At 46.7% G+C, this 27,130-nt stretch overlaps 1 protein-coding gene across 1 annotated transcript in view; it reads left to right on the top strand.

Moving 5' to 3' along the window:
* TDRD9 (tudor domain containing 9) overlaps positions 1-27,130 on the top strand; it is a 789,496-nt gene that overhangs the window by 501,428 nt on the left and 260,938 nt on the right. The window contains exons 15-18 of the mRNA XM_082275596.1: positions 2,923-2,986; positions 3,117-3,180; positions 11,994-12,038; positions 25,907-25,960. Coding sequence (XP_082131722.1) covers positions 2,923-2,986; positions 3,117-3,180; positions 11,994-12,038; positions 25,907-25,960 — 227 coding nt within the window. The remainder of the gene's footprint in view (positions 1-2,922; positions 2,987-3,116; positions 3,181-11,993; positions 12,039-25,906; positions 25,961-27,130) is intronic.

Genomic DNA, 27,130 nt, shown 5'->3' with positions numbered 1-27,130 from the left:
CTTATGTCATTCACCAAGGGGGCACCAAAAGTGTCCTTGCAGCCTTGGAAGTGGCAGGCATCCTTCGTTGGGCGGAACACTTTGTTCCAGCTCTCTCCGTTGTTAACATTCCAGGAGTGGAAAATTGGCAGGCAAATTACCTCAGTTGACAGGCGTATGCAGGGGAATGGTCCCTCCATCCGTAGGTGTTCCAGCAGTTATGTCTTCGTTGTGGCACTCCAGATTTAGATCGGTTGGTGCCTCCGGTCAACAGAAAAGTACAGAGGTACTCCCGGGGACCGTCTGGCAGACGCTGCAGACATGCTGGTGGCCCAATGGGGTCAGTATCAGCTGATGTGTATGCCTTTCTTTCTAGTTTCTGCCAAGACTTCTTCGCAGGATTGAGGCGGAAATGGATTCCCGTCTTTCTTGTGGCTCCGGACTGGCCCCTTGCCTAGCTTGGTATGCCGACCTGGTCAGGCTAGTCGCAAACGCTCCTTGGAGACTACCTCTCTGGGAGGATATATTATCTCAAGGACCAGTCTTCAATCCTGCTTTTCGGTCGCTGGCTTTGACTGCTTGGCTGTAGAAAGCCAGGTGTTGGACGGGATTGTCTGCTTCAGTGATTCCCACTCGGCTTATAGCGAGGAAAGCGACTTCTAGGAAGATTTATCATCGTACGTGGAAGTTGTAGATTTTGCGTGATGTGAGTCTCTTGGGGCTCCCCCTTGTTCTTACTCGGTTGCTCGGATCTTGGCTTTCCTTTAACGGGGAGTTGATCAAAAGTTGGCCTTGAGTACTATCAAGGGTAAGGTTTTGGTCTTGGCAGTTTTCCAAAGGCCATTGGCCACCCATTACCTGGTGCGTAGCTTCATCCAGGGGTTGCGACACTTGGTGCCTCCGGTGCGACCTCCGTTGCCACCTTGGGGCCTTAATTTGGTGCTGTCGGTTATTCAGAAACCTCCTTTTGAAAGTATTCGAGAGATTCCCCTTCTTACCTTATCCCAGAAGATGGCCTTCTTGGTGGCTATCACTTCTGTGTGCAGGTTGTCGGAACTGGCGGTGTTGTCCTGTTCTCCCTACCTGGTGGTTCACAGGGATGAAGTGGTACTGGTGGTTCACAGGGATAAAGTGGTACTTCGTCTGGATCCATCCTTCCTTCCAACGGTGGTTTCCCGTTTTCACTTAAATGAGGACATTGTGTTACCTTCTTTGTGTCCTAAGCCAAAACATCCTAAGGAATTTGCACTGCATACTCTGGATGTGGTTCGGGCAATCAGGGTGTACTTGCCTACTACTGAGTCTTTTCGAAAGTCAGATTCGCTCTTTGTACTCAAGGATGATCCAAAGAAAGGGCTGCCTGCGTCTGCTACGACTTTCCAGATGGATCAGAAAGTTGTGCAGGCTTATTCAATTAACGGTCAGGTTCAGCCTTTCCCTGTTAAGACGCATTCTACTTGGGCACTTAGTGCTTCCTGGGCTTTTCGCCATCAGGCATCTGTGCTTCAGGTTTGCAAGGCGGCTTCCTGGTCGTCTGTTCACACCTTTACCAAATTTTATAAGGTGGATGTGCTGGCATCTGCAGATGCTTCTTTGGCCGCAAAGTTTTTCAGGCTGCTGTTTAGGGGGCTCTTTGGACTTTCTTAAGGGTGTTTACTGTTTGTTTCAGGTAGGCCTCATCGGCTGTTCTAATGAGTCCTGTGTTGCCTGGTTGGCTATGTTTAGCCTTGGGGACTTGTTTTTCTGCTGTTCCCACCCCTCATTTTATGGCACTGCTTTGGGATGTTCCTACTGATATGCATCAGAGACTGCGTCCGTCAATGAACTTAAGAGAAAAGGATTTTACGGTCTGTCAAAAATCCAGTTTCTTCGTCCCTGTCCATCATTCCCTCCCAAAAGTGTCTCTGGATTCCATTTGAATGAGGACATTGTGTTGCCTTCCTCATGTCCCAAGCCAGCTCATCCCAAGGAATTTACTTTGCATACCTGGATGTGGTTTGTGCGATTTGGGTGTATTTGGCAGCTACTGAGTCCTTGCGGAGGTCAGACTCTTTTTGTGGTTAACGGATGGACCAAGAAAAGGGCTGGCTGCTTCTTCGGCTACCATCTCTAGATGGTTCTTACAGATGTTAACTCAGGCCTATTCTAAAAGGTCAGGTTTCTCCTTTGCTTGTGACGGTGCATTCTACTCAGATGCCAAGTGCTTCTTGGGCCTTCCGTCATCCTGTCAGTTTCTCAAGTTTGCAAGGCAGCCACTTGGTCATCGGTGCATATGTTCACAAGTTTCTACAAAATAGATTCTTTTTCCTCTGTGGATGCTTCTTTTGGCTGCAATGTTTTGCAGGCTGCTTTTTTAAGAGTAGCTGTTCCCTCTTGAGGGGTGTTTTTCTTTTACATTTTTATTTTTTCAGATTGAGCTCCTATTACCTGGTTAAGCCTTCTGTATCCTGGTTAGGGCTCTTATGTTTAGCCTTGGGTTATTTTCCCTGCCTATCCCCTCCCCTCGTTTTGGCGCTGCTTTTGGATGTCCCAGTAGTTCTAATTTATGGATCGCTGTGCGTCTATGAGCGAAAGCGAAAATGGTATTTTCTCAGACAGTACTTACCTTAAAATCCGTTTCTCTTGAGTTTGACGGACACAGCACCCACCCCTCTAAGGAGTTTTGATACTTCCAATACCGCTTGCTACTCAACTGACTACCTAGAGCAGAGAGGGTGAGTTATATTACAGCTGTGGACAGGCCATGGGCGTAGCCAGGGTTTTGTTCTTCCTAGTCCTACTCCTTGAGGAGGCAATATAACCCAGTAGTTATGGTTTATGGAGGGTTGTGTTTGTCGAACTCAGAAAAATGGATTATACGGTAGGTACAAAAAATTATTTTTTTCTTTCTTGCTGACTCTTCAATGGTTAACTTTAGTATTTATTTTGTTTTTTTTTTCAAAGCTGCTGCTCTTTCACTAAGAAACTTCTTTGCAATGCCCTTCAAACAGCACCTTGATGGATACAGGTAATTTCTATAGTGCAATCTGTTTTTAACTGCAATAACAATGTAGTCCTACATGTAGTAATAGTATACTGTAGTACTGTAGTTGTGGACCATTTTCATGACTAGTTCTTATGGCTTTTTTTATTGACAGGAGCAAACTGAGTTATGCTGGTAATAGTAGGAGTGATTGCATTGCTCTTGTCAATGCTTTCCGGGTAAGGTTATGGATTTGTTTACCTTATAGTGATTTTTACAAAAATATGGATTTTTTTTTTTTTTTATAATGTCCCTGTAAAAAAAAAAAAAAAAAAAAAAAAAAGTTTGGGTTTCCATAGATGTTTACGTTTTTTGGTTGTGATATCATACAGATCTAACCAGAAGCTGGCAATGTACACTACAGTTTAAAACATTTGGGGTCACTAGGAAATGTCCTTATTTTTGAAAGAAAAACTGTTTTTTCAATGAAGATCACATTAAATTAATCAGCAATACAGTCTAGACATTGTTAATTTAGTAAATGACTATTCGGGCTGGAAATTCCTGATTTTTAATGGAATATCTACATAGGTATACAGAGGCACATTTCCAGCAACCATCACTCCTTTGTTCTAATGGTACATTGTGTTCACTAAACATGTTAAAAGGCTAATTGATGATCACAAAACCCTTGTGCAATTATGTTAGCACAGCTGAAAACTGTTGTGCTGATTAGAGAAGCTATAAAACTGGCCTTCCTTTTGAGCTAGTTGAGTATCTGGAGCATCAGTATTTGTAGGTTCGATTATACTCTCAAAATAGCCAGAGAAAGATAACTTTCTTCTGGAACTCGACAGTCTATTTTTGTTCGGAGAAATGAAGGCTATTCCAAGTCACTGAAGATTTGCAACAACGGCGTGTACTACTCCCTTCAGAGAACAGCACAAATGGGCTTTAACCAGAATAGAATGAGAATTGGGAGGCCTCGGTGCACACCTTAGCAGGAGGGCAATCACATTAGAGTCTCTAGCTTGAGAAATATACGCCTCATAGGTCCTCAACTGGCAGCTTCATTAAATGGTACCGGCAAAATGCCAGTCTCGCAGTGAAGAGGCGACTCCAGGATGCTGGCCTTCTAGGCAGAGTGGCAAAGAAAAACCCATATCTGACTGGCCAATAAAAGGAAAATATTAAGCTGGGCAAAAGAACACAGACATTGGACAAAGGAAGATTGGAAAAAAGTGTTAAGGACGGATGAATCTAAGTTTGAGGTGTTTGAATCACACAGAAGAACATTCGTGAAATGCAGAACAAGTAAAAATATGCTGGAGGAGTGCCTGACTCCATCTGTCAAGTATGGTGGAGGTATTGTGATGGTTTGGGGCTGCTTTGGTGCTGGTAAAGTGGGACAAGGTAAAAGGGATTTTGAATAAGGAAGGCTATCACTCCATTTTGCAACGACATGCCATAACCTGTGGACAGCTCTTGATTGGAGCCAATTTCCTCCTACAACAGAACAATGACCCAAAGCACACCTCCAAACTATGCAAGAACTATTTGGGGAAGAAGCAGTAAGCTGGTATTCTGTCTGCAATGGAGTGGCCAGCGCAGTCACCAGATCTCAACTCTAATGAGCTGTTGTGGGAGCACCTTGACCGTATGGTACGTAAGAAGTGCCCATCAAGCCAATCCAACTTGTGGGAGGTGTTTCAGGAAGCGTGGGGTGATATTTCTTTAGTTTCGGTAATCTTAATGAAATGAAAAAAGATAACAATATGCAAAACATTCAAAGAACAGAAGTTGGTAAATTACAACAACGTGCATACATAAGTAGCAATGAACAAAGGAACGTGGCTGCAGCGTAAGGAGTCTATAGCATGAACTAAGGTCCTATGCAGAATCGAGAAGCTCCTCTCCCCCGGGCACCCCAGGGGGAATGCACCTGGGGGAGGGGGCGCCTCCTAATATCAGAAACCACAATAAACAGTATACAAATAGTTCCCGGGGCTAAACCCCAGCTATCCAATGAAAGAGAGAAGTGGGGGGGGGGGGAAGGGGCACACATTAGGAGGGGAGGGAACATATAGGGTGGGAAGCAAGAGAGGGGGAGTGCAGATAGGTAGTTAGGCATGAAACCCTTAAATTCTATTCATGAGCATGTAATGAGTACTGTCAGATCTTAACAGTACATTTGCCATGCGATAACCAAGTGTCTCATTTCCTGTGAAAGGCGCCAGAATCCAGTTCCACACTTTTGATTCAAGGTGAGAATAGTATCATTCAGTGAGGGGGATTCTAATGATTTTCAGAGCCTCATGATAGGGAGTTTAGCTGCCAGGAGAAGGTGTATGATTATAAACCGATTTTTAGGTAATAGGGCATGAATATCAAGGTGTAGAAGAGCAAGGGCAGGTTCGAGGGGTACAGGTTGAGCTTGTATATCTGAAACCAGTGAAAAAATTTAGTTCCAGAAGGACCGAAGCGATACACTGGACCATAGTGTGTGGTATAAGGTGCCTTGTTCTCCGCATTGCCGCCAAATGGAGGTTCGAAGGGAGTGATTGATTTTTGAGAGTCTAAACGGAATGAGGTACCAAAAGTGTATCGTTTTAAGGTATTGTTCCCAGTGGTTGGCGCATTTAGTGGCTGATTATGTATAGGAAAATGCTTTCTGCCAGGATGAATCTGGGAAGGTCTTCTGCAACATTTTTTCCCATCGTACCATTGTGGTGGTTTTGTCGGAAGAGTTTTGGTGAGAACTCATCCGATAACAGTTATTCCTTTACACCTATTGTAGGAATCTTGGAAGAGCTGCTTGATCTCAGTGGGTAGTACCAGATGTGTGGGTAGGGGATGTGAGCGGAGGAAAGATCGGATTTGGAGGTAGGTGTGGAAAGTTTTGGGAGGAAGGTTGATTTTTTTTAACCAAGTCAGCAAAGGAGACTACCGAGTGGTCCGGGTAGATATCATGTAAGTAGATGCATGGGCAGGATGAATGCCTAGGCGTCCATAGCCTGAGGTCCAGGTTGGGGATGACGTGTGTCAGGAGAGTGATTGGCAGTGAGATCCGGTAACCTGAGTCTCCCGGAGGTGACTGCACAAAGAGTGCCATCCATTCTTTAAAGGATGCTTGTATAGATGGAGAGGGATTTGGAGGGGGTTTCGCTCCCAATTTGACATCTAGTAGGGCGAGTTGTAGATTTTTATGGGGGATTGCGCTAGCCTCAATATCAGTCCATATTTTTCCGAAGAAGGTGTCCACCAATGTTTAAGCTGATCAAGAACTCAGGCTTTATAATAAGATTTAATATCGGGGACTCCCATATGGCCCAAAGTTCTTTGTCGGGTCATGATACAAAAGGAGCATCTTCAGGGTTTGTGATTCCAGATTAATTTTGTGAGACGTTTTTGAATCGATGCAAAGAAGTACTGTGGGAGGGGGGATAATTAGAGTACGGAAGAGGTAAAGTATTTTAGGGAGAACCAACATTTTAAAGAAAGCTACTCTGCCTGCAGTAGAAAGCTCTTGTATTTTCAGAGTTTTCAATAGGTGTGGGAGGGAATCTAATAGAGGTTTAAAATTCCGGGCGTATAGGTGCGATACCTGGGAGGTAAGTTGAACACCTAAGTAAGGCAGCGAGTGTTCGGGCCATGAAAATGGAAATTGTTTAGACAGAGAAAGTCGAAGGATAAGGGATAGATACAGTTCGAGTCTGGGATTTGGTGGCATTGAGTTTATAGTAAGAGACCTCACTAAATTCTTGGAGCAGGGTATATGTTGCTGCTAGGGATGTGGCAGGTTTAGACAAAAGAAGCAGAACATCGTCCGCGAAGAGGCCGAACTTATGTCCCTGACCATTCATGTGTATACCCTGAATGTGGGGGTTGGAGCGGACTTTTTGGGCCAAGGGTTCCATTAGGAGGGTAAAAATGATGGGCGAGAGGGGGCATCCCTGGCGGGTACCATTCGTGAAGTGTATGGGGACTGACTTAATGCTGGAGTTGAGGACTACAGCTGATGGGTTGGAGTAAAGTGACATAACCGCAGATTGCAACCAGTCACGTATACCAAATGATTCAAGGACCTTTTGGAGATATCCCCAGTGAACCCTGTCAAACGCCTTCTCCGCATGCAAGGAGAGAAGGCGTTCGAGAGGGTCCAACTGAGGAGATCAAATTTGAGAAAGCGTCTGGTGCCATCAGGAGCCTGGCGGCCTGGTACAAATCCTACTTGGTCGGTGTGTAACAGGAGAGGGAGAACCAGTTGTATTCTGAGGGCTAGAATCTTGGCATACACCTTAACGTCCCTATTAAGGAGGGAGATAGGCCTGTAGTTTGCCCGGGATGTGGAATCTTTGCCGGGTTTAGGTCCAGTAACAATTTACAGCATGTAACATATCGGGGGGGAATGAAGCAGTGGAGGAGGCGAGTGTAAAGACAGATTGCAGGTGGGAAGCTATTTAGTTAGGGAAGCATTTAGAATACTCGTTGGAGAAGCCATCTTCTCCTGGGGATTTGTTTGGCAGCGTGGCAATAACAGTACAGATTTCTTGGGAAGTGATGGATTGTGAGATAGACTTGCGCTGGCCAGGGGAGAGAGTCGGCAATGTAATGTCAGCTAAGAACTTAAGGATGTGTGCGGCAGTCGGATGAATTGTGGTCTGATCCTTACGGAGATCATACTGATAGTAATTTGCAAAGGCGTTGGCTATGTCTTTCGGATTGGACAAAATATAAGACGATGTAGGATGCTAAATTGCTAGGATCCGCTGTTTGATTTGTCTAGACTTAATTCTCCTGGCCAGCCGAGCGCCTGCCTTGTTGTGAAGTCCATAGAAACGTGCCCTCATGTATTTGAGGTGAGTTTTGGATTTGTGCAATAACAGGGAGCCAAGGGCCTCCCTATCAGCCATTATTGATTAAGATTAGGGGACGGGTTAGACTTATTTTGCCTCTCCTTAGAAGCGATGGATGATAGCCGCTCTTCATTTCGCCGCCTCCTCTGCTTCCTGAGCCTAGAAGTCAGTTTTATAAGGACACCACGCATATAAGCCTTATAAGCATTCCACAGCGTAAATCTATTAATTTCCTGAGAGTCATGAAATGGAAAAAAAATTGTTGTGTTCCTGCAGAATCGATTGGCGCAAACCTTCGTCTGTTAGTAGTGCAGAGTCTATTGTCCATGGGGGGGGGGGGAGCTACGAAGGGTATAGTCAAGCTCCAACGTTATAGGGGCATGGTCTGACCAAGAAATTTCACCAATCAAGGCTGCCAGGACATTTTGCAAGGTACCTTTGTTGGTTAGAAACATATCTATACGAGAGTAAGAGGAATGTGCAGCAGACAGGAAATTAAAATTGTTTTCAGTACCATGGAAGCAACGCCAAACCTCATACAGTTCATGGTTAAGCAGTAACGGGGCAATGGAATGGGAGGGTCTTCTAGATTTGGACGTGGAGTCCATAGAGGGGTTCAGAACCGAGTTAGTCTCCCCCTATGAGGCGGGACCCTTGTAGGGTGTCCATGACCATAAAAAGCAACGGTCACACTTTGTTCTGGCAGGTAGATAAAGGTGCTGTGTCGTAAAAGTCCGGAGGGATGAGAAGCAGTTCAGCTACAGGTCGGTGAAGCGATGGAAGTTCGAGCTGCAAAGAGAGAAGGGGGAGACAAACAGACAAACAAGACAGACACCAAAAAACAAAAGAAAGGCCTGAAAAATGCAGGCTCAATGGGCGGCTGTAACAGGAGCCGCTGCATCAATTGGGGGATAGCACACTGCTCAGTGTTACACTGGGAAGGGTGCTATACGGGAAAAGAAAACCACTGTGAAGAAAAAATGGCAACTATTTGGGCTGAAAAATACCCGAGTCCAAAAAGAGACAAGTAAAAAAATTGAGGGATTCCTATACGAGCCCAAGGCAACCTCAGCATGGGTGCAGAGGTCACGGATCAGAGGCTGTATGGACTGGGTAGCACAATCAGGACCAGTCAGTCTGAGCGTTCCATAGGAGGGGAGGTAGGCGATGGCTCATCAGGCGGAAGCAGGCGCCATTGCTTGAAGAGATGGATGCCTTTATCCACATTGTAGATCGGGTGGGTCTTCCCCTTCCAGGTGATCAGGAGCTTCATGGGGAACCCCCACTTGTAGATCACATTATGATTGTGTAGTATTTGTGAGCGGAGCGAGCATCTTCCTATTTAAAGCGGTTTGCTGGGAGATGTTAGTGTAGAGCGAGATGCCCGTAAATTTGTCGGGGACCACTGGACTTTGCTTGGCCGCTCGCATGACACGCTCTTTGACGTGGTAGTAGTGGATACGCGCCAGAACATCCCTGGGAGCTGTGTCCGGCAGGAACTTGGGCTTGGGAATTCTATGTGCTCTATCAATACAAAGTTCTATGTCACTCAGCTATGGGATCAGAGATTTCATGAGCCACTGCAAATAATTAGTGAGGTCAGCTTGTTGTACAGATTCAGGGATACCTCTGAACTTTGTGAGCGGTCTTCTAAATCCACAAATTTGTTCTGCATGCGTTGTAGCTCGCTTTCTTGATCCGTGTAGGCATCTACCAAATCATTGTGAGCTGTATACAGGTCCGCCATCTTAACTTCTATGTGCTGGATTTTTGCATCATGGGTCTGAACTGTATCATGCAGGGGTGCAAACATAGTTGAAAAATCAGCATGAAGGCTGCTGCAGAGAGAGAGCAGCATATTCTTCATAGTCGCCTCCGATATAGCCTGGTCAGTGGCTGGAAAAAGCTATATGGTGGTGTTAGAGGGGTTAATAGGCCCAGAGGCTTGATCTGCCATGTGTTGTGTGGAGGGGAGACCCCTATCCTCTTCCCTACGCTGCCTGGACTTGGCTGGACTGCGGGTTGTGGGTGAGGAGGGAGGGGAACATTCCTCCAGATCTGCAATGGTCCCCTGTCTGCCTCACAGTCTCCCCCGAGGGATACAGGCCGCGCTCTGTGCCGAGGCCGGCGCCATCTTGCCTACCTCGGTGCGGTCCGACCAGAAAGAAGTCTGTGAGGCGCTGCGGCTGTTTTTAGGTCCTTGCGGCGCTTGGACATGATTGTTGCTGTTGCTGGGTGTGAGGTAGGGTTGAACGAAGCCCTGCATGTCTCTATGCGTCGTAGCTGTGAGCCGGGATGAGCTGAGGCTGCCGGAGCTCTGCAGTTAAACAGCCACCATCACCGCTTACCTCAACAAATTGACAGCTAGAATGCCAAAGGCTGCAAGGCTGTAATTGCTACAAATGGAGAATTATTTGAGGAAAGCAAAGTTTGAAGGACAAAATTATTATTTCAAATAAAAATCATTATTTCTAACCTCGTCAGTGTCTTGACTATATTTTCCATTCATTTTGCAACTCATTTGATGAATAAAAGTGAGTTTTCATGGAAAACATGGAGTTGTCTGGGTGACCCCAAACTTTTGAACGGTAGTGTAATTGAAATGCAGAGCCAGGAACAAGGTGGGACTTTTCAGTTTTGCTAGGATTCTGAGTTAATACACCAGTAATATACAGGTGCATTTCAAAACATTAGAATATCATCAAACAATTTATTTCAGTAATTCATTTAAAAAGTGAAACTTGTATATTTTATATAGATGCATTACACACATATATATTTCAAGCTTTTTTTTTTTTTTAATTGATTATGGCTTAATTAAACCCAAAATTCAGTATCTCCGAAAATTTGAATATTACATAAGACCAATAAATGGAATTGTAATACAGAAATGTTGGCTTACTGAAAAGTATATCCATTTAAAGTATAGTATGCACTAAATCAATACTTGGGATCGGGGGCTCCTTTTGCATGAATTACTGCATCCATGTGGCGTGGCATGGTGGCGATCAGCCTATGGTACTGCTGAGGTGTTATGGAACCCCAGGTTTTTTTGAATGTGGTCTTTGGCTCTTCATTGTTGGGTCTGGTGTCTCCCCTCTTGCTCTTAAAAATGCCCCATAGATTCTCTATGGGGTTTAGGTCAGACGAGTTTGCTGGCCAATCAAGCATAGTGATACCATGATCATTGAACCAGGTATTGATACTTTTGGCAGTGTGGGCAGGTGCCAAGTCCTGCTGGAAAATAAAATCAGCATCTCCATAATGGTCAGCAGAGGGATGCATGAAGTGCTCTAGAATTTCCCGGTAGAGGGTTGCGCTGAATTTTGACGTGACAAAACACAGTAGACCAACACCAGCAGATGACATTGCTCCCCAAATCATCTTGGAAAAATTTGCATTTTATTTGGAAATCAAGGTCAGGGAGTCTGGACGGAGAGTGGATAGGCACAGAATTTAAGTTGCATGAGGTCCAGTATGAAGTTTCCACAGTGATGATTTGGGGAGTAATGTTGCTGCTGCTGGTGCTGGTCCACTGTTATATCGAGTCCAAAGTCCTTGCAACCCTCTACCAGGAAATTCTGGAGAACTTCATTCTTGCCTCTGCTGACCAGCTTTATGGAGATGCTGATGCCTTGTATCAACAGTTCAGGCTGGTGGTTGTAGTGCAATCATTTGGGAGATATTTTCTTGGCACACTGAGCCCCTTATAACTAATCGAGCATCGTTTAAATGCCACAGCCTACCTGAGTATTGTTGCTTATGTCCATACCTTTATGACTACAGTATACCCATCTTCTAATGGCTCCTTCCAGCAGAATAATGCACCATGTCACAAAGCTCAAATTCATCTAACTGGTTTCTTGAACATGACAATGAGTTCACTGTACTCACACGGCCTCCAGAGTCACCAGGTATCAATCCAATATAGCACCTTTGGGATGTGGTGCAACGGGAGGTTTGCATCATGGATGTGCAGCCGCCAAATCGGGAGCAACTGCATGATGATATTATGTCAGTATGAATCAAAATCTGAGGAATGTTTCCAACACCTTGTTGAATCTAATCTTCAAAGAATTAAGACAGTTGTGAAGGCAAAAGGGGGTCCAACCCAGTACTAGCAAGGTGTACCTAATAGTGTCCGGTGAGTAGATCTTCATCTCGACTATCTAAAGCTTTTTTTTTTTTCTCTCTAGTTTTGGCAGGATTGCAAAGAGAGAGGTGACCTTAGAAAGCCCAAGGTGCGTAAAATAAATTCTGCATCCTATGCATTTTGTGTTTTCTCCTTCTTTATCAAGTAGGTTACCACAAACTTGGTTGTCATGTTAGACATTCAACTTTTTGGGCCAAATCAAACTTGTGCCCTGTGGCAACGCATACTTTTCTGCAATTCACGTTAAAGAACCTGCTCTTTGTACTGTGCGTTGTGGTAATGGCACCCCAAAACATTTTGAGCTCAGCACGCTACAATGTATGATTTCTACTGCGCACGCGTCTAGTCGCGTATAGTGCCTTGCGACCGTATTCCCCCTCTTATTTTTTTTCATTACACCCTGGAATTAAAATAGATTTTTGGGGGCTTTGTACCATGTGAAGTATGTAAAAGATTTTTTGGTGACAAATAACTAAGATAAAAATGTGTGTGTGCAGAAATATTCACCTCCTTTGATATATTATTCCTTTTAAACCTTTTAGGTTACACCCCTGGGGCAGTCCCAGAGGGTATACCATCACTTCCTGCTGTAGAACTCCAGTTATTTCTGCATAGTCAGGAGTAAGGGTCCACACACGCTGAGGGCTTTAATAGTGAGGATGAGTTTTCGCCCTCCACAGCCACGCATGAAAAAGTGCTGGTGGAGGCCCTAATTGTCAGTGCGGGGAAACTAAAGTTGGAGGACTCAGCTGAGGCTATGTCGGCGACGCCGGTGCAGTTTGGCTCCCGGAAATCGGCCAAGCTTACCAAGGTGTTTCCCTTTTCTGCCTATTTTGACGATATTGTCACTATTCATGGGGTTCCCCAAAATGCATGGTTGGAATACCTAAGCGTTTTGCTTGGAGATATTCCTTTGAGGAGTCTCTTCTGAAGAACTAACGGTTCCACCGTCGGTGGATTCTCAGGTTTCCAGGCTGAAAAAGGCCACACTTTTGCCGGTTTAATATTCTCTATCTTTTAAGGACCTCGTGGACAAAATAGCTGAGGCGTTGGTTCGGTACCTCTTCACCGTGATTGGTTAAATTGTAAGACCGGTGTTTGCTATCACCTTGGTATCCCATACCTTAATGAAATGGGCTAAGATTTTGCGCCAGGATCTGGAGGGGAGTCAACATCCTGAGCTGGCGGATCAGTTGATCCAAGGGTTACAGTATATTTGTGATACATCTCTGGGTGCAGCCCCCTTGGCCGGCAGGGTTTTGGTGACGGCGGTGATCCTTTACCGCATGATCTGGTTGAAGTACCGGTCAGCTGTCCAGGCTTCTAAAAAGGTGCTGATTGATTTTCCTTTTGTCGGTGAACGTCTGTTCAGTGCCTCTATGGAAGAGATCATTAAGGGCCTTACAGAAGGCAAGAGTACGTTGCTTCCGCAGGCTAAGGGCAAGGAACCTCGCCGTAAGCGGGGTTCCTTCTTTTAGGCTCACAAGCGGCCCTTTTGTCCGTCTGAATCACAGGAAAAGGGCTCGAGATCCACCCGTAACTTTGCTGGAGGCTCCGAGAGACCCCCGAATGTTAGATCCAAAGTGGGCAATTCTGGTTCCGCAGACAAGCCTTACCCAGCCTGAAGGGGCACCCTCACCCGCATTTTGGCTGGGGTGTACATCTTCACTTCTTTCTGGATCCGTGGACCTTGCTCATTCAGGACAAATGGGTCCACGAACTGATTTGATTCGGTTACAAGATCGAGTTTTGGTCCTTGCCTCCGGCAAGGTTCTTTCCTTCCAACTTACGCCTGTCTCCAGAGCGGCTACAGGGCCTCAACGGAGCAGTGCAGGACCCGTTAGCACAAAGAGTTATTGTGCTGGTTCCAGAGTCTTAACTTTTCCAAGGTTTTTATTTAAATCTGTTTACAGTTCCTAGGAAGGAAGGAAGGCAAGGTTCGTCCGATCTTGGATCTCAAGGCTCTGAACCACTTTGTGCGGGTTCAGAAATTTCAGATGGTGTCCATCCGCACAGTAGTAGCTTTCCTTCATCAAGGAAATATGCTGGCTTCTATCGATCTTAAGGACGCTTCCCTTCATATTCCAATATATGTTGTGCATCAGCATTTTCTTAGTTTTGCCTTGGCGTAGGAGAACTTTAAATTTGTGGCATTACCCTTTGGTCTCGCCTCAGCACCAAGGGTGTTCACAAAGGTTTTGGGCCCAGTTTTGGCCTTGTTACGGCAGAAGGAGTTTGCAGTACTAGGTTACCTGGATGATCTTCTGTGTGCAGGGTCTTCCTTGGCTCTAGAAGCCGACTTGGACGTTCCGGTGCAAACTCTGCAGGAGTTCAGGTGGACACTGAATTTTCAGAAATTGGCACGGTCTCTCAAAGAGAGATACAAAGCTGTATTACTTGGGTCTGACGCTGTATTCAGTGTCAGCCCGGGTGTTTCTTCCTCAGACAAGACTTCTGAAGCTACAGGATGCTGTTCAGCTCCTGTTGTCCAAGGATCGATCGTTACTCAGGATTTGCATGCAAGTGCTGGGTCTAAAGGTCTCCACCTTTGAGGCGGTTCCGTTTGCGCCGTTCCACATCAGACCTTTGCAAATGGAGATTCTGATCATATCGAACAAGAATTCGCTGTCATTGGACAATTTGATCCTGTTGAGTCGTGGTTCGAGGGAGTCTCTCCTATGGTGGCTTTGCTCCCCGGCTCTACGTCTGGGAAAATCTTTTCTTCCCCTGTATTGTACTGTAATGACCACGGATGGCAGTCTGGGGAGATGTCTTGACAGTGTGTTCGGCCCAAGGTGTCTGGACTCAGGAGGAGTCCAGGTTGCCCATAAACATCCTGGAAATTCGGGTGATCAGACTTTGTCCAAATGAATGGATCATCTGCAGGGACGCCCTGTGTGGATACAATCGGACAGTTCTATAGCTGTGGCATATGTCAATCATCAAGGGGGCACAAAGAGTGCCCTGGTGGCCCAGGAAGAGTCCGGCATCTTGAGGTGGGCAGAACAATGTTCCAGCCCTCTCTGCTGTGCACATTCCAGGGCTAGAGAATTGGCAGGCAGACTATCTCAGTCGGCAGACGTGTGATCGGTGAGAATAGTCTCTTCACCCGGCGGTATTTCATCAACTCGCTCGGTCTTAGGTGGAGGACCCCTGATGTGGATCTGCTGGCTTCCCATCTCAACAGAAAGGTGCAGAGGTTTGTGCCAAGGTCTTGAGATCCTCTGGCAGATGCTCTGGTGGCTCCTTGGGGTCAGCCAAGTGTTGAAGGAATAGAGTTCTTTCTGAATCAGTGATTCTGACTTGAAGGCCAGAAAGTGTACTTCTAGGAAGATCTATCATCGTACGTGGAAATCTTACATCTCATGGTGAGAATCGCTGAAGGTGCGGTGCAGCCTCGCCTCTTTTCCATGGCTAGGATTTTGACCTTTCTTCAAAAAGGAGTTGAATAGCGGTTGGCTTTGGGCACTATCAAAGGCCAAGTGTCAGCTTTGGCTGTGATTTATCCATCGTCTTTTAGCTACGCGTGCCTTGATTTTTACAAGGTGTTCGCCATATGGCTCCTCCGTGGCGATCCCCACTACCTCCGTGGGATCCTAATTTGGTATTGTCTTCTTTTGAGAACATTAGGGAGATCCCTCTGCTTACACTATCTCAAAAGGTTACCTTTTTGATTGCTTTTACTTCTGCCCGCAGAGTATCTGAATTGGTGGCGCTGTCCTACCGTTCCCCTTATCTGGTGGTCCACAGAAATAAGGTGGCACTTTGACCTAATCAGTCGTTTCTTCCTAAGGTGGTTTCTGATTTTAATCTGAATGAATACATTGTGCTGTCTTCACTCTGTTCTAAGCCCAAGTATCCCAAGGAAGTTGCTTTGCATTCTTTGGATGTGGTTTGGGTAATTAAAGTTTACCTGCTGGCTATGGAAGAGAAAAGGAGGTGCAAACAGCTAGTGCGTCACCCTTGGACACTTTTAAAATGTTTAAAATGCCAAAAACATACTTGCTCCATTCCTCAGAGGTGCTCTGAGAAAGGGCGCTTGCCTCCCGTAACGTGTCAGCTGTCCAATTACAGGGACATGTTCATTTCCACAAGTGGTGGAATCATTCTATGCGATTTTTGCTCTTCATGTCTGAGTATGTTTTTGGGATTTTAATAAACATTTTAAGTGTCCAAGGGTAATGCACTAGGTGTTAGCGCCTCCTTTTCTCTTCCATGTGCATATTGTTTGGAGTTCCCCGCCTGAGGAGAGCAGCACGCCTATCATTCCCATCGGAGTGAGCGCTTGGGTGATTCAGTTGTTTGGAAAATTACCTGGTGGCTACTGAATCTTTAAGGAAATCAGATTTTCTCCTCACCGAAGGACCTTTAAAGGGGTTGGCTGCTTACATATCCAGATGGATCAGGCAGAGGGTGGTACAGACTAGGCGCATTCTACTAGAGCGTTGAGGACTTCTTGGGCTTTTCGCCATCAGGCGTCAGTAATGCAAGTTTGCAAGGGGGCAACTTGGTCGTCTGTGCACATGTTCACAAAATTCTACAAAGTAGATGTTTTGGCATCCTCATATGCTTCTGTTGGCCGCAAGGTTTTGCAGGCTCCTGTTTCAGAGAAAATATTCTTTTTGAGGGTGTATGTTTCTAGGTGATCTCCAGTTGTTCCTGGTTGGCTAAGTTTAGCCTTTGGGGAATTACCTTCTTTGTAGTCAAAAATCCATTTTTTTTCTTTCCCCTAACAATTTTTACCTTTTTTAGTTTTGCAGGAAAAAAAATCCCCAATGGCAATTAAATACCACCAAAAGAAAGCTCTATATGTAAAAAAAAAAAAAAAAATTTGTTTGGGTACAGTGTTGGAGGACCATCCAGTTGTGCAAAAGCACTAAAACCTAAAAACTGGCCTGATCAGGAAGGGGGTGAAAGTGCCCATTAGGCAAGTGGTTAATAGTTGGTCAAGGTTAAGTATTATTTCCCTGGAGAATGCAACTTTACAATCAAGTAAAAAAAATGTCAGCGCTTGTATTTCTATACTGACAATTACTCCAAAAACTTGTAAGGTTCCCAACAGCTCAATGTATGTGGCACATCATCCCCATGACATAACATTTCAAGCAGGGCTCCTTTCCTGTTGGGCTATATAGAGATTAACAAAAGACTATCTTAGGACTTCTCATAAGTAAAGGTATCCTATCATACTGGCATTTTTCAAAGGCTTTTTGTACAAATACAAATCCTAACTGTGTGTAAAATTGCACTTAAACATAAGGCCTCATGTACATTGCTGATAAACTGACATTTAGCAGTAGTTGGGCATTTTTTTTTTTTTTGAGCAGCCCCTGAACTTTCCTCTGTTATTATCTGTCTGTAGTTTAGAGGCAGTTGCATTTTAGAGGCTTTTTTTTTTTTTTTTTTTTTTTTTTTTTTTTAAAAGCAAAAAAAAAAAATGTATTTAGGATGAAAATTTATAGGCATTTGAAATGCCAAATGCTTCTAACAACTTGCAAACGCGATTAATTGCGGTAGAAAGGTTTATAAGCGTTTTCGTTCATAGGCGTTTTTAAAATGGAAACTGCTGACCATTTGCTATAGGGAAAAACAGACTTTCCAGGAGAGAGTGACTGCATTTGTAAAATCTGTTATCTGCAAAAATGCTTCCAAACAAAAACATTGATGAACGTCGGTAAACGTGACATGTAAAAGTTTTTTAACGTCATTTACTAGCTGCCAAGTTCCAGCGTTTTCAAACATCCAGTGTACATGAGTTCTTAAAGTGGTTGTAAACCCATTCTTATAACTTTTACCTATAGGTAAGCCTTTAATAAGACTTACCTAAAGGTACTGTAAATATCTCCTAAACTTGCACTGTTTAGGAGATATTTACATTTCATGCAGCCCATGCCATTTCTTCAGAGCCCTGTGCCGTGACCGGCGGCTCTTGCGCGCATTCGTGGGAGTGACGTCACGCGGCTCCCGGCCAGTAGCATAGCCGGAGTCTGCAGACCAGAAAGGAAGATGGCAGAAGATGGATGCGGCCTCCAGAGGGGACGGCCAGGGCTTCGTTTGGAGGTAGGTGTCACATAATGTGCTAGTATGCAATGCATACTAACACATTATGCATTTACTTTGCAGGGAAGAAAAATGCTAAAAAAAAAAAAAAAGTTTACTTCTGCTTTAAAGACATTTTAGCTATCCAGTGAAATGTTTAGAAATTGTATTCTTCTCTTTTTATTAAATATGCGTGAAGACAATGCCCTACAACTTCAGCTAGATGAATACTAAGACTTCACTTTTTTTTTTTTGTATGTAGCCTTACTTTGCTATGTTATTTTAGATTCCATTTTTTACTATATATACTAAAATATCTGTGAAAAGCTAGATGTTTTACTTGGAATATAAAAATTGCTATATATAAAGTCTAAGATTAAATACAGATGAATAGAGGACAAAGCTTGTTTTGTTAATAGAAGCAATATTACAACTCTTATAAATGGCAGAGTTGGGCAGAAAAGACAGGCTCAGTGGGGCACTCTTAAGGAGTGGCTGTCACATGTCAATTTGCCCTATTAACCCCTCCCCTAACATTGTGGAGGTGGGTAAGGGGAGTCAATGGAAGAGGATTTTTGCTAGAAAAGGGATGCTTTCTATTGGCCACAAGTTTTGTCCCTTGTCCTTTTTTCTTTTTAAAAAATGAACCACTTGCTGAGCACCGCACGACTATTTACTGCGGCGGTCAGCCCCTACTGGGCAAAGGGATGTAGTACTACGTCGCTCGCCCACGAGCCTCTAGGGGGCGCGTGCGCCCCTGCTCAGTCACTAACCTCCCCGGGCGAGAGACCGGCGGCTCCGATGTCCGCCGGCTACTCGCAATCTCCCGCTGGAGAGGGAGAAAGGCAGGCGGCTAATGTAAACAAAGCCGCCTGTCATTCTCCCTGGTGTAACTGTAGAGACTATACGATCCTGCTATGTAGGATCGTATGTCTCTGTGGTTACATCACAAGCCACGCCCCCCCCCCCACAGTTAGAATCGTGCCCCTAGCGATACATTTAACGCACTAGTCACCAATAAAGTTAACCCCTTCCCTGCCAGTGTCATTTTTACAGTAACAGTGCATATTTATAGCACTGATTACTGTAGTAGTCACTGGTACCCCCAAAAATATCAGTCAAGGGTCCGATCTTTCCGCCGCAATGTCGCAGTCCCGCAAAAAAAAATCGCATATCGCCGCCATTACTAGTTAAAAAAAAAACAATTAAAATGACAATTCTTTCCCGTAGTTAGTAAATGCAATAACTTTTGTACTTTTGTGCAAATCAATCAAAATACGCTTATTGCTATTTTTTTTTTTTTTTTCACCAAAAATATGTAGCAGAAAACAAATTGGCCTAAAATGTTAAAAAAATTTAGATTTTTACATTTTTTTTTTTTGGGGAATTTCATATAAAAAAATGTGAAAAATATTGTTTTCTCTTACGTCCTCCGACAGTCGCCGCCCCTCATCACTATTGGGTATTGACTTCCGCTCCGCAGGAGTAGCTAGGCATAAGACTTAGTTAAAAGAACAAAAGCATTTAGCATAGACACACCCATAGGGGCTGTCCCACTGATCAATACCCCCCTGCAGTGATCCCTCCCAACTTAGTTTGTCTCTGCCTAGCGTAGTCAGGCTTCCCTGTGCTGGGGCTTCAGTCTCAGTCTTTCTAATCTTTTCTTTGATTTTTATTTGCAAAAATGTCAGTTTTTTCTTTGCTTTACTAGCTGTTTATTTTGTCAGCTTTAGTTTAGTCGGATCTTCGGATGAAGATGGATCATGCGGAGCTGGGAATTTAGACTGGCGGCCCTGGATCTCCAGGGCAGAGGGTCAGATGGATCCCCAGCCCGCCTTTGAGCGTTCGGCTATAGTTCGCCCTGGCGCTATGAACAACCCATCCCTGCTCGCAGCAGGGATGCAGCCTGTGAGGTGGCTACCTCACTGGACACGTCTGCGGTTCTGTGCTGCAGTGTCCTGTGTTTTTGGCTGACGGCATTCCCTGTCATCTGAGGACACAGGCTTTCCGTTCATAGAGGCACCCCACGCCATCCGGTACAGATAAGTGCTTTCTGTGTGGGGACCTCTGTCTGGGGTGGCAGTCCTGTGTTTCTGTGTGTCCCCTCATGTCTGTGCGTTTGTGGGGCTCCCTGATGCTTTCCCTGCGGGTGTCTTCTTTATTACACTGCTGGCACTGTGTGGTGTGGGGGCCCCTCTTCTGTGTCACTTTTAGTGTTTGGGAGGTGCAGACTGTATGTGAGGCGACCGCTGCAGCTGAAAACCGCGTGGTCCGCCATTTTGGATGTGGGCAGCATGTCTGGCTTCACTGTGGGCTTTTACTATAGCTTGCTATGTAGGGATTTTGGCGCCAGCTTGCGCCATCTTGTGTGTGGCAGAAGGATCGTACCGAGCACATGTCGGCGGCCATCTTGCCAAAGCCTTCCATTCATTCCTATGGGCAGCCATTTTCCCTGGGCCTTGCAGCATATAGTTCAGCCTCTGGTGACTCACTTCCTTTTCCTCTTTAGCAGCGATCGGTGTGGTAACACTCTGTGGGGCTCTGCAGATTGTCTCTTCCATATCTCTCTGTTCTATCCTTCCTGGCTCAGTTTTGTCCCTTTTGGGGGGTCTGTGTACACTGTGTTTATAGCGGTGGGCTGCGCTATCCGCAGCGCTTTTAAAGGGCCAGTACTTTCACTGTTGTTTTTTTGCAATGGTTTCTCAGGACAGCAAAGTCCCCCAGCCTTGGTTGGGGACCCCAGTTCTGCTGAACCCCCTGTTATACCTAATTTGGCCGCTGTGGTGGCGTCTTTGGTGTCAAAAATGGAGGTGCTGATGGCTGAACGTGCTGCTAGGAAAAGGCCCAGATTATCTTTCTCCTCTGATTCAGATGTTGATGTGGCTGCTATGGCTGGCGTGCCCCTTTCAGGGTCTTGCTCGTCCCTGGACCCTCTGGGGTCTGAGGGGGAGGTGGAGGGGGTTGATGAATCTTCCCCGGGGTCGCCTGAAGAACGTGCACACATGGATGATTTGATTTCTTCTGTGAAAGAAACACTACATTTGGAGGATGAGCCCACTCCTCCGGCCGTTGTGTCCTCATTTGGTACACATAGGGCCCGCAAGTCGGCGCAGGTTTTTCCCTGCCCCGCTGAGTTTCATCACACAGTGAATGAACAATGGCGCAGTTTAAAACGCCCTTCACGGTGCCTAGTCGGTTTAAACTGCTGTACCCCTTTGCGCCTTCTACGGATGCGCTGGTGCGTGGCCCCCAAGGTGCATCACGCTGTGGCCGTGTTAAACAAGGCTACTCTGGTCCCCACTGATGATACTCCGGAGTTCTGGGGTCCTACGGACAGGAGGTTTGAGTCTCTTGCTCGCCATGCCTATACGGTGGCGGGTTCCATGCTCAAACCTATCTTCGCTTCTGTCATGGTGGCTCAGGCGGTGGCGGACTGGACTAAGGTGCTTAGACGCACACTAGTGTCTGATTCTGCCCCACCTGCTACGCTGGAAATGGTGGACCAAATTCATCAAGGGGTCATGTTTTTGTGCGATGCGGCCCTAAATGAGGCCCCTTTTGGCTGCACGCCTGTCTAGTGTTGCGGTGCTTAACCGTCTAATGAAATGGCTGAAGAGCTGGTCGGCTGACCAGACATCACGAAAAACGGTGGCTGATTTTCCCTATGCTGGGTCTCGCCTTTTTGGCGAGGCCTTGGATACTTTGGTGAAAGGAGTCACTGGGGGCAAGAGCACTCTGCTGCCCCAGAATCCGAAGAACAAGTCCTTTCGCGGCAAGCAGGGTCCTGCCTTTAAACCCACTCAGGGGTCCTTTCGTGCCTTTAAGTCACAATTCAAGGGCAAACCTTTCAAGGGCCAAGGTGGCCAGAAGAAACCCTGGGCGGGTAAGCAAAAGTCCAGCCATGCTGGCACGGCAGCTCAGCCCGCCTCTGCCTAAAGGGATGCCTTCACCCGTTTCAGGGGTGGGGGCACATTTGCACGGTTTCCTCCAACCTTGTCTGCTCCGTATTCCGGACAGGTGGGTTCAGGAAATCATTCGATCGGGATACAAGATCGAATTCCTTTCGCGGCCGGTGGACAGATACTTTCCCTCAAATCGTCATTTGACCCCAGGGCGTTTACAGGACCTTCATCAAGCGGTGCAGGACCTCCTGGTCCAGGGGGTAATTGTCCCGGTGCCTCATCAGGACAGGTTTCGGGGGTTTTACTCCAATCTGTTCACTGTGCCCAGCAAGGAGGGCAAGGTGCATCCTATCCTGGACTTAAAAGCTCTGAACCGCTTAGTGCGCGTTCGGAAGTTCCGCATGGAATCCCACCGCTCAGCGGTGGCCTCCCTGAGTCCAGGGGAATTCCTGGCCTCTATCAACCTGAAGGATGCGTACCTTCACATCCCCATTTTCGAGGGTCATCAGAGGTACCTTTGGTTCGCCATTGCGAAGGACCATTATCAGTTTGTAGCGTTACCTTTCGGTCTCCCTTCGGCTCCAAGGGTCTTTACCAAAGTGCTGGCGCCTGTTCTGGGCCTGTTGAGGGCACAGGGCATTGTGGTCTTGGGATATCTAGACGACTGTTAAGATCGAGTGCCAGTCAGAGCCTCATGTGTGATCTGTCAACTACGGTACAGACACTACAGGAGTTTGGTTGGACCATCAACGTTCAGAAGTCGACTTTGTCTCCTTCAATTCGTTTTCCCTATCTGGAAATGGATCTGGACTCTTCTCAAGCGAAGGTTTTGCTGCCGGAGGACAAGCTCCGGACCCTTCAACACGAGGTCAGGTCCCTCAGGGACAACCAGTCCTCGTCGCTCAGGACCTGTATGCGGTGCCTGGGGTTGATGGTATCGGCCTTCGAGGCGATCCCATTTGCTCAGTTTCACACTCGGTCTCTCCAAGCAGAGATCTTGGCCAGGTGGGACAGGCTTCCTCAGTCCTTGGTTCTGAGGGTTTCGTTGAGTCGCCAGACCAGAATGGATCTTCTGTGGTTTCTTCAGTCCCCGGCTGTGTCAGAAGGAAAATCCTTTCGTCCGTTGCTGTGGACGGTGATTACCACGGATGCCAGCCTGTTAGGCTGGGGTTGAGTCCTGGACAACCTGTCTGCCCAGGGCACTTGGTCGGAGGAGGAATCCTCCCTTCCGATCAACATATTGGAATTGAGAGCGATCAAACTCTTTCAGTGGTCGGATCGACTGCGGGGCTGTCCTGTTCAGGTACAGACGGACAATGCTACCGTGGTGGCTTACATCAACCACCAAGGGGGCACCAGGAGTGCCCGGGCGGCCCGGGAGGTGACCGACATTCTGTCTTGGTCCCAGACTCAAGTCCCGACAATTTCAGCAGTTCATATTCCGGGTGTGGAGAATTGGCAGGCTGACTATCTGAGCCGCCAGACCCTGGATCAGGGGGAATCGTCCCGAAACCGGAGGTCTTCCAAATGCTGTGTGCGAAGTGGGGATCCCCAGAAGTGGATCTGTTCGCGCCGCGGCTAAACCACAAGGTGGAAAGATTCGTGGCAAGAACGCGTGATCCGCGGGCGGACGCCTCGGATGCGTTGGTTGCCCCTTGGCATCAGTATCGTCTGATGTATGCCTTTCCTCCAATTTAGTTGTTGTCCAGGTTCCTTCGCAGGCTAGCCTCGGAACCGAACTTGGTGATCCTAGTGGCGCCGGACTGGCCACGCCGGTCCTGGTACGCCGACGTTCTTCACCTGGCAGCCGAGCCTCCTTGGCGGCTGCCACTGTGGGAAGATCTGCTGTCTCAGGGACCAATCTTCCATCCTGCTTTACAGTCGCTGGCGTTAACGGCCTGGCTGTTGAAAGCCAGGTCCTGAGAGACAGGGGTCTCTCCCCAGAAGTCATTCCTACTTTAATCAAGGCTAGAGAAGCCTCGTCCGGAAAAATTTATTATCGCACTTGGAAAGCCTATTTTGCCTGGTGTGAGTCCAGGGGGTTTTCTCCTCGCTCATACTCGATGACGAGAGTGTTGGCTTTCCTTCAGACTGGTGTGGACCAGCGCTTGGCGCTGGTCATGATAAAGGGCCAGGTTTCTGCGCTGGCTGTTCTTTCAACGCCCTGTGGTGTCTCATTCTTAATTCATTCTCATTCTTTATTCAAGGTGTTCGACATTTGGCTCCTCCCAGGAGGGAGCCTTTACCTCCATGGGACTTGAACGTGGTTCTGTCCGTATTACAGCGTTCTCCCTTTGAAAACATCCGGGAGATATCGTTACCTCTGCTGTCTAAAAAGGTTGTCTTTCTAGTGGCGATCACTTCGGCTCGCAGGGTGTCAGAATGGGCGGCGTTGTCTTGCCGCTCTCCTTATTTGGTGGTTCACAAGGATAAGGTGGTCTTGCGACCTCATTCATCTTTTCTCCCTAAGGTGGTCTCTGATTTTCACCTTATTGAGGACATTGTTTTGCCTTTGCTCTGTGCGAAGCCTAAGCATCCTAAGGAGGTTGCATTGTATTCCTTGGATGTCAGGGCGATTAGGGTATTCCTGTCGTCCACTGAATCCTTTCGAAAATTGGATTTCCTCTTTGTCCTTCCTGAGGGACCTCGGAAGGGCATGGCTGCGTCTGCGGCGACCATTGCCAAATGGATCAGACAGACCATTGAAAAGGGCTATACTTTGAAGGAACGGTTCCACCCTTCCCTGTTAAGGTGCACTCTACCAAATCATTGATTACGTCCTGGGCCTACCGGAATCAGGCCTCGGTGGCCCAGGTGTGCAAGGCTGCGACTTGGTCGTCTGTGCACACCTTTTCCAAATTCTATAAGGTGGATGTTCTGGCATCAGCTGATGCCTCCTTTGGCCGCAAAGTTCTCAGTGCGGCAGTGCCATAGGGGACCCTTGTTTTTTTGTGGGTCCCTGGCTGTTTGGGTGTTTATCCCCTGGGTAATTTGTTTTCCTGGGTTGTTGCTCCTGTTGAGCCTTTTTCTGTTGCCCAGAAGGTTCTCTTGCTGTGCGTGTAAGGTTCCTTTCTCTGATGTGGGTACTGCGTTGCCTTTTCTACGGTTGCGTCTCCCACCCCTCATGTCTACACTGCTTTGGGACATCCCAATAGTGATTACTTATGAGGGGCGGCGACTGTCGGAGGACGTAAGAGAAAACTGAATTTTTGTAAAATCTTACCGTAAAATTCCTTTCTCGGAGTCCTCCGACAGTCTCCGCCCCTGCCCCTCTTTTGGGGTTTTTTCTTGTACACCTACTGCTATTCTACCAAGCTGAGTTGGGAGGGATCACTGCAGGGGGGTATTGACCATTGGTACAGCCCCCATGGGTGTGTCTATGCTAAATGCTTTTGTTCTTTTAACTAAGTCTTTATGCCTAGCTACTCCTGCGGAGCGGAAGTCAATACCCAATAGTGATGACTTATGAGCGGCGACGACTGTCGGAGGACTCAGAGAAAGGAATTTTACGGTAAGATTTTACAAAAATTAATTTTTTTCAAAATTGTCGCTCTTTTTTTTTTTTTTGTTTATAGCGCAAAAAGTAAAAATCTTACAGGTGACCAAATACCACCAAATGAAAGCTCTGTTTAAGTATAGCGTCGCACGACCGCGCAATTGTCCATTAAAGTCACGCAGTGCCGAATCGCAAAATAGGCCCTGGTCTTTGAGCAGCCAAATCCTCCGGGGCTTAAGCGGCTAAGTCTTTACAGTGGAACTTCCTGTGAAAGTGTGTTTTGTTGCTTTTCTTTTTTGATAAAGGGGTGGGGGGGGTTACCATTCTGTGAGCATTCTCCTTCCTTCCTTCCATGCGCAGGGACATTTTTGCAAGGATGAGATGTGGTTTTTTCAATTTGTTCACCATTAAGTCATTTTCTTGCATCCAGTCACGGTTGTTCTTTCAGTTATTTATATTTTAATTTGATAATGTTTTAGCGTATACAGTATTAAAATATCGCATTAACCTTTTTCCTAGGATGAAATGGAATGGGGTAAATCGAACTACTTTCAAATCAAAAGAATAAAAGAGGTGAGTGTTTAACTGAGACATGGCAGACATTACTAATGCTTTAGGACAGGCTTGGAGTGTAATTACCTCTGCTGTAGTAATACTTTTGGTGTTTATAGTAGAAGTTCATTGCACTTGTAAATACCAATTCCTGCCATCTTACAAGTACAGCTGTGGCCAAAAGTTTTGAGAATGACACAAATCTAATTTTTCGCAAATTCTGCTGCCTCAGGGGACGCAGGCCCCTCTTAGGAATGGTCGGATTCCTGGGTTCCTCTCTCTTCCCCCGCAGCCCCTCTAAATTTTGGTTGTCACTATGTGTTTGCCGCCCCTCCCTCCAGGTTATGAGCTGGCTTTTGCAACATGCTCTTAAGGGGGGCTTGTTGGGGTTGCTGCTGACCGCATTTTTCCTGATGCGCAATGAGTGGTTGAGCGTGTTTCCCTCCACCCTGGGGGTTGGTGACCAGGGCAGGGAAGTCCTCTGAGCTCCATGCTGCAGTTGTTGGACAGGGAGAGAGGATGGTTTTGCATCCAGTGGTCCACGCTGCCGAATCTGGCCGAAAAATTTAGGCCACGGCTTTGCAACCTACTGGTTGGGAGCTATGTTGGGCGGCCCCAGTGAGGGTGACTGAAGCCACTATCCTCAGTTTGGGCATCCACCCTCCCCTCCACTGCACCGTGTGGTTGGCTCTGCTGAGGCTCATGCCCAAGTGGCTAGGTGTCCAAAAAAATTTTGGCCGCGGCTTGTGGCCTACTAGCCATGCGGCCGAGTCGGGCGCCTCTGTTGGATGGGACGGCCCCAGCGAGTTTAGCTGAAGCCCTCATCCCTTGGTCACCTCCGCTGGCCCTATTGGTTTGGATCCCTGCACTTACGGCTGGGCCTTCACAATATTTAGGCTGCGGTGTACTAGCCCATGTGGCCAGCTTGGCATCTTCTTTGGAAGGGGTGGGGGCAGTCTATTTTTTTGATGGCAGCCATCAAAATGGGGTCTCCCTGGTGACTCATGGGGTCTTTGGGCACATTTCCCCTCCTGATCCCCTCTCTGTGGCTGCGGGTAGCCCTCAGGGTCCCAACCATCGGCCGTAACAGATGCAGGTCACCTTTCTGGGTCTGTGACCACGCTCCAGGAATCCTCTGATAAGTGATGATGATTCTTCTAAGTCTGCGCGCGAAAAGGCGCTGGTGGATGC

This window comes from Pelophylax lessonae, assembly GCF_965119305.1.
Source record: "Pelophylax lessonae genome assembly, chromosome: 13".
Classification (NCBI taxonomy): domain Eukaryota; kingdom Metazoa; phylum Chordata; class Amphibia; order Anura; family Ranidae; genus Pelophylax; species Pelophylax lessonae.
This window is presented reverse-complemented; position numbering and strand designations above follow the sequence as displayed.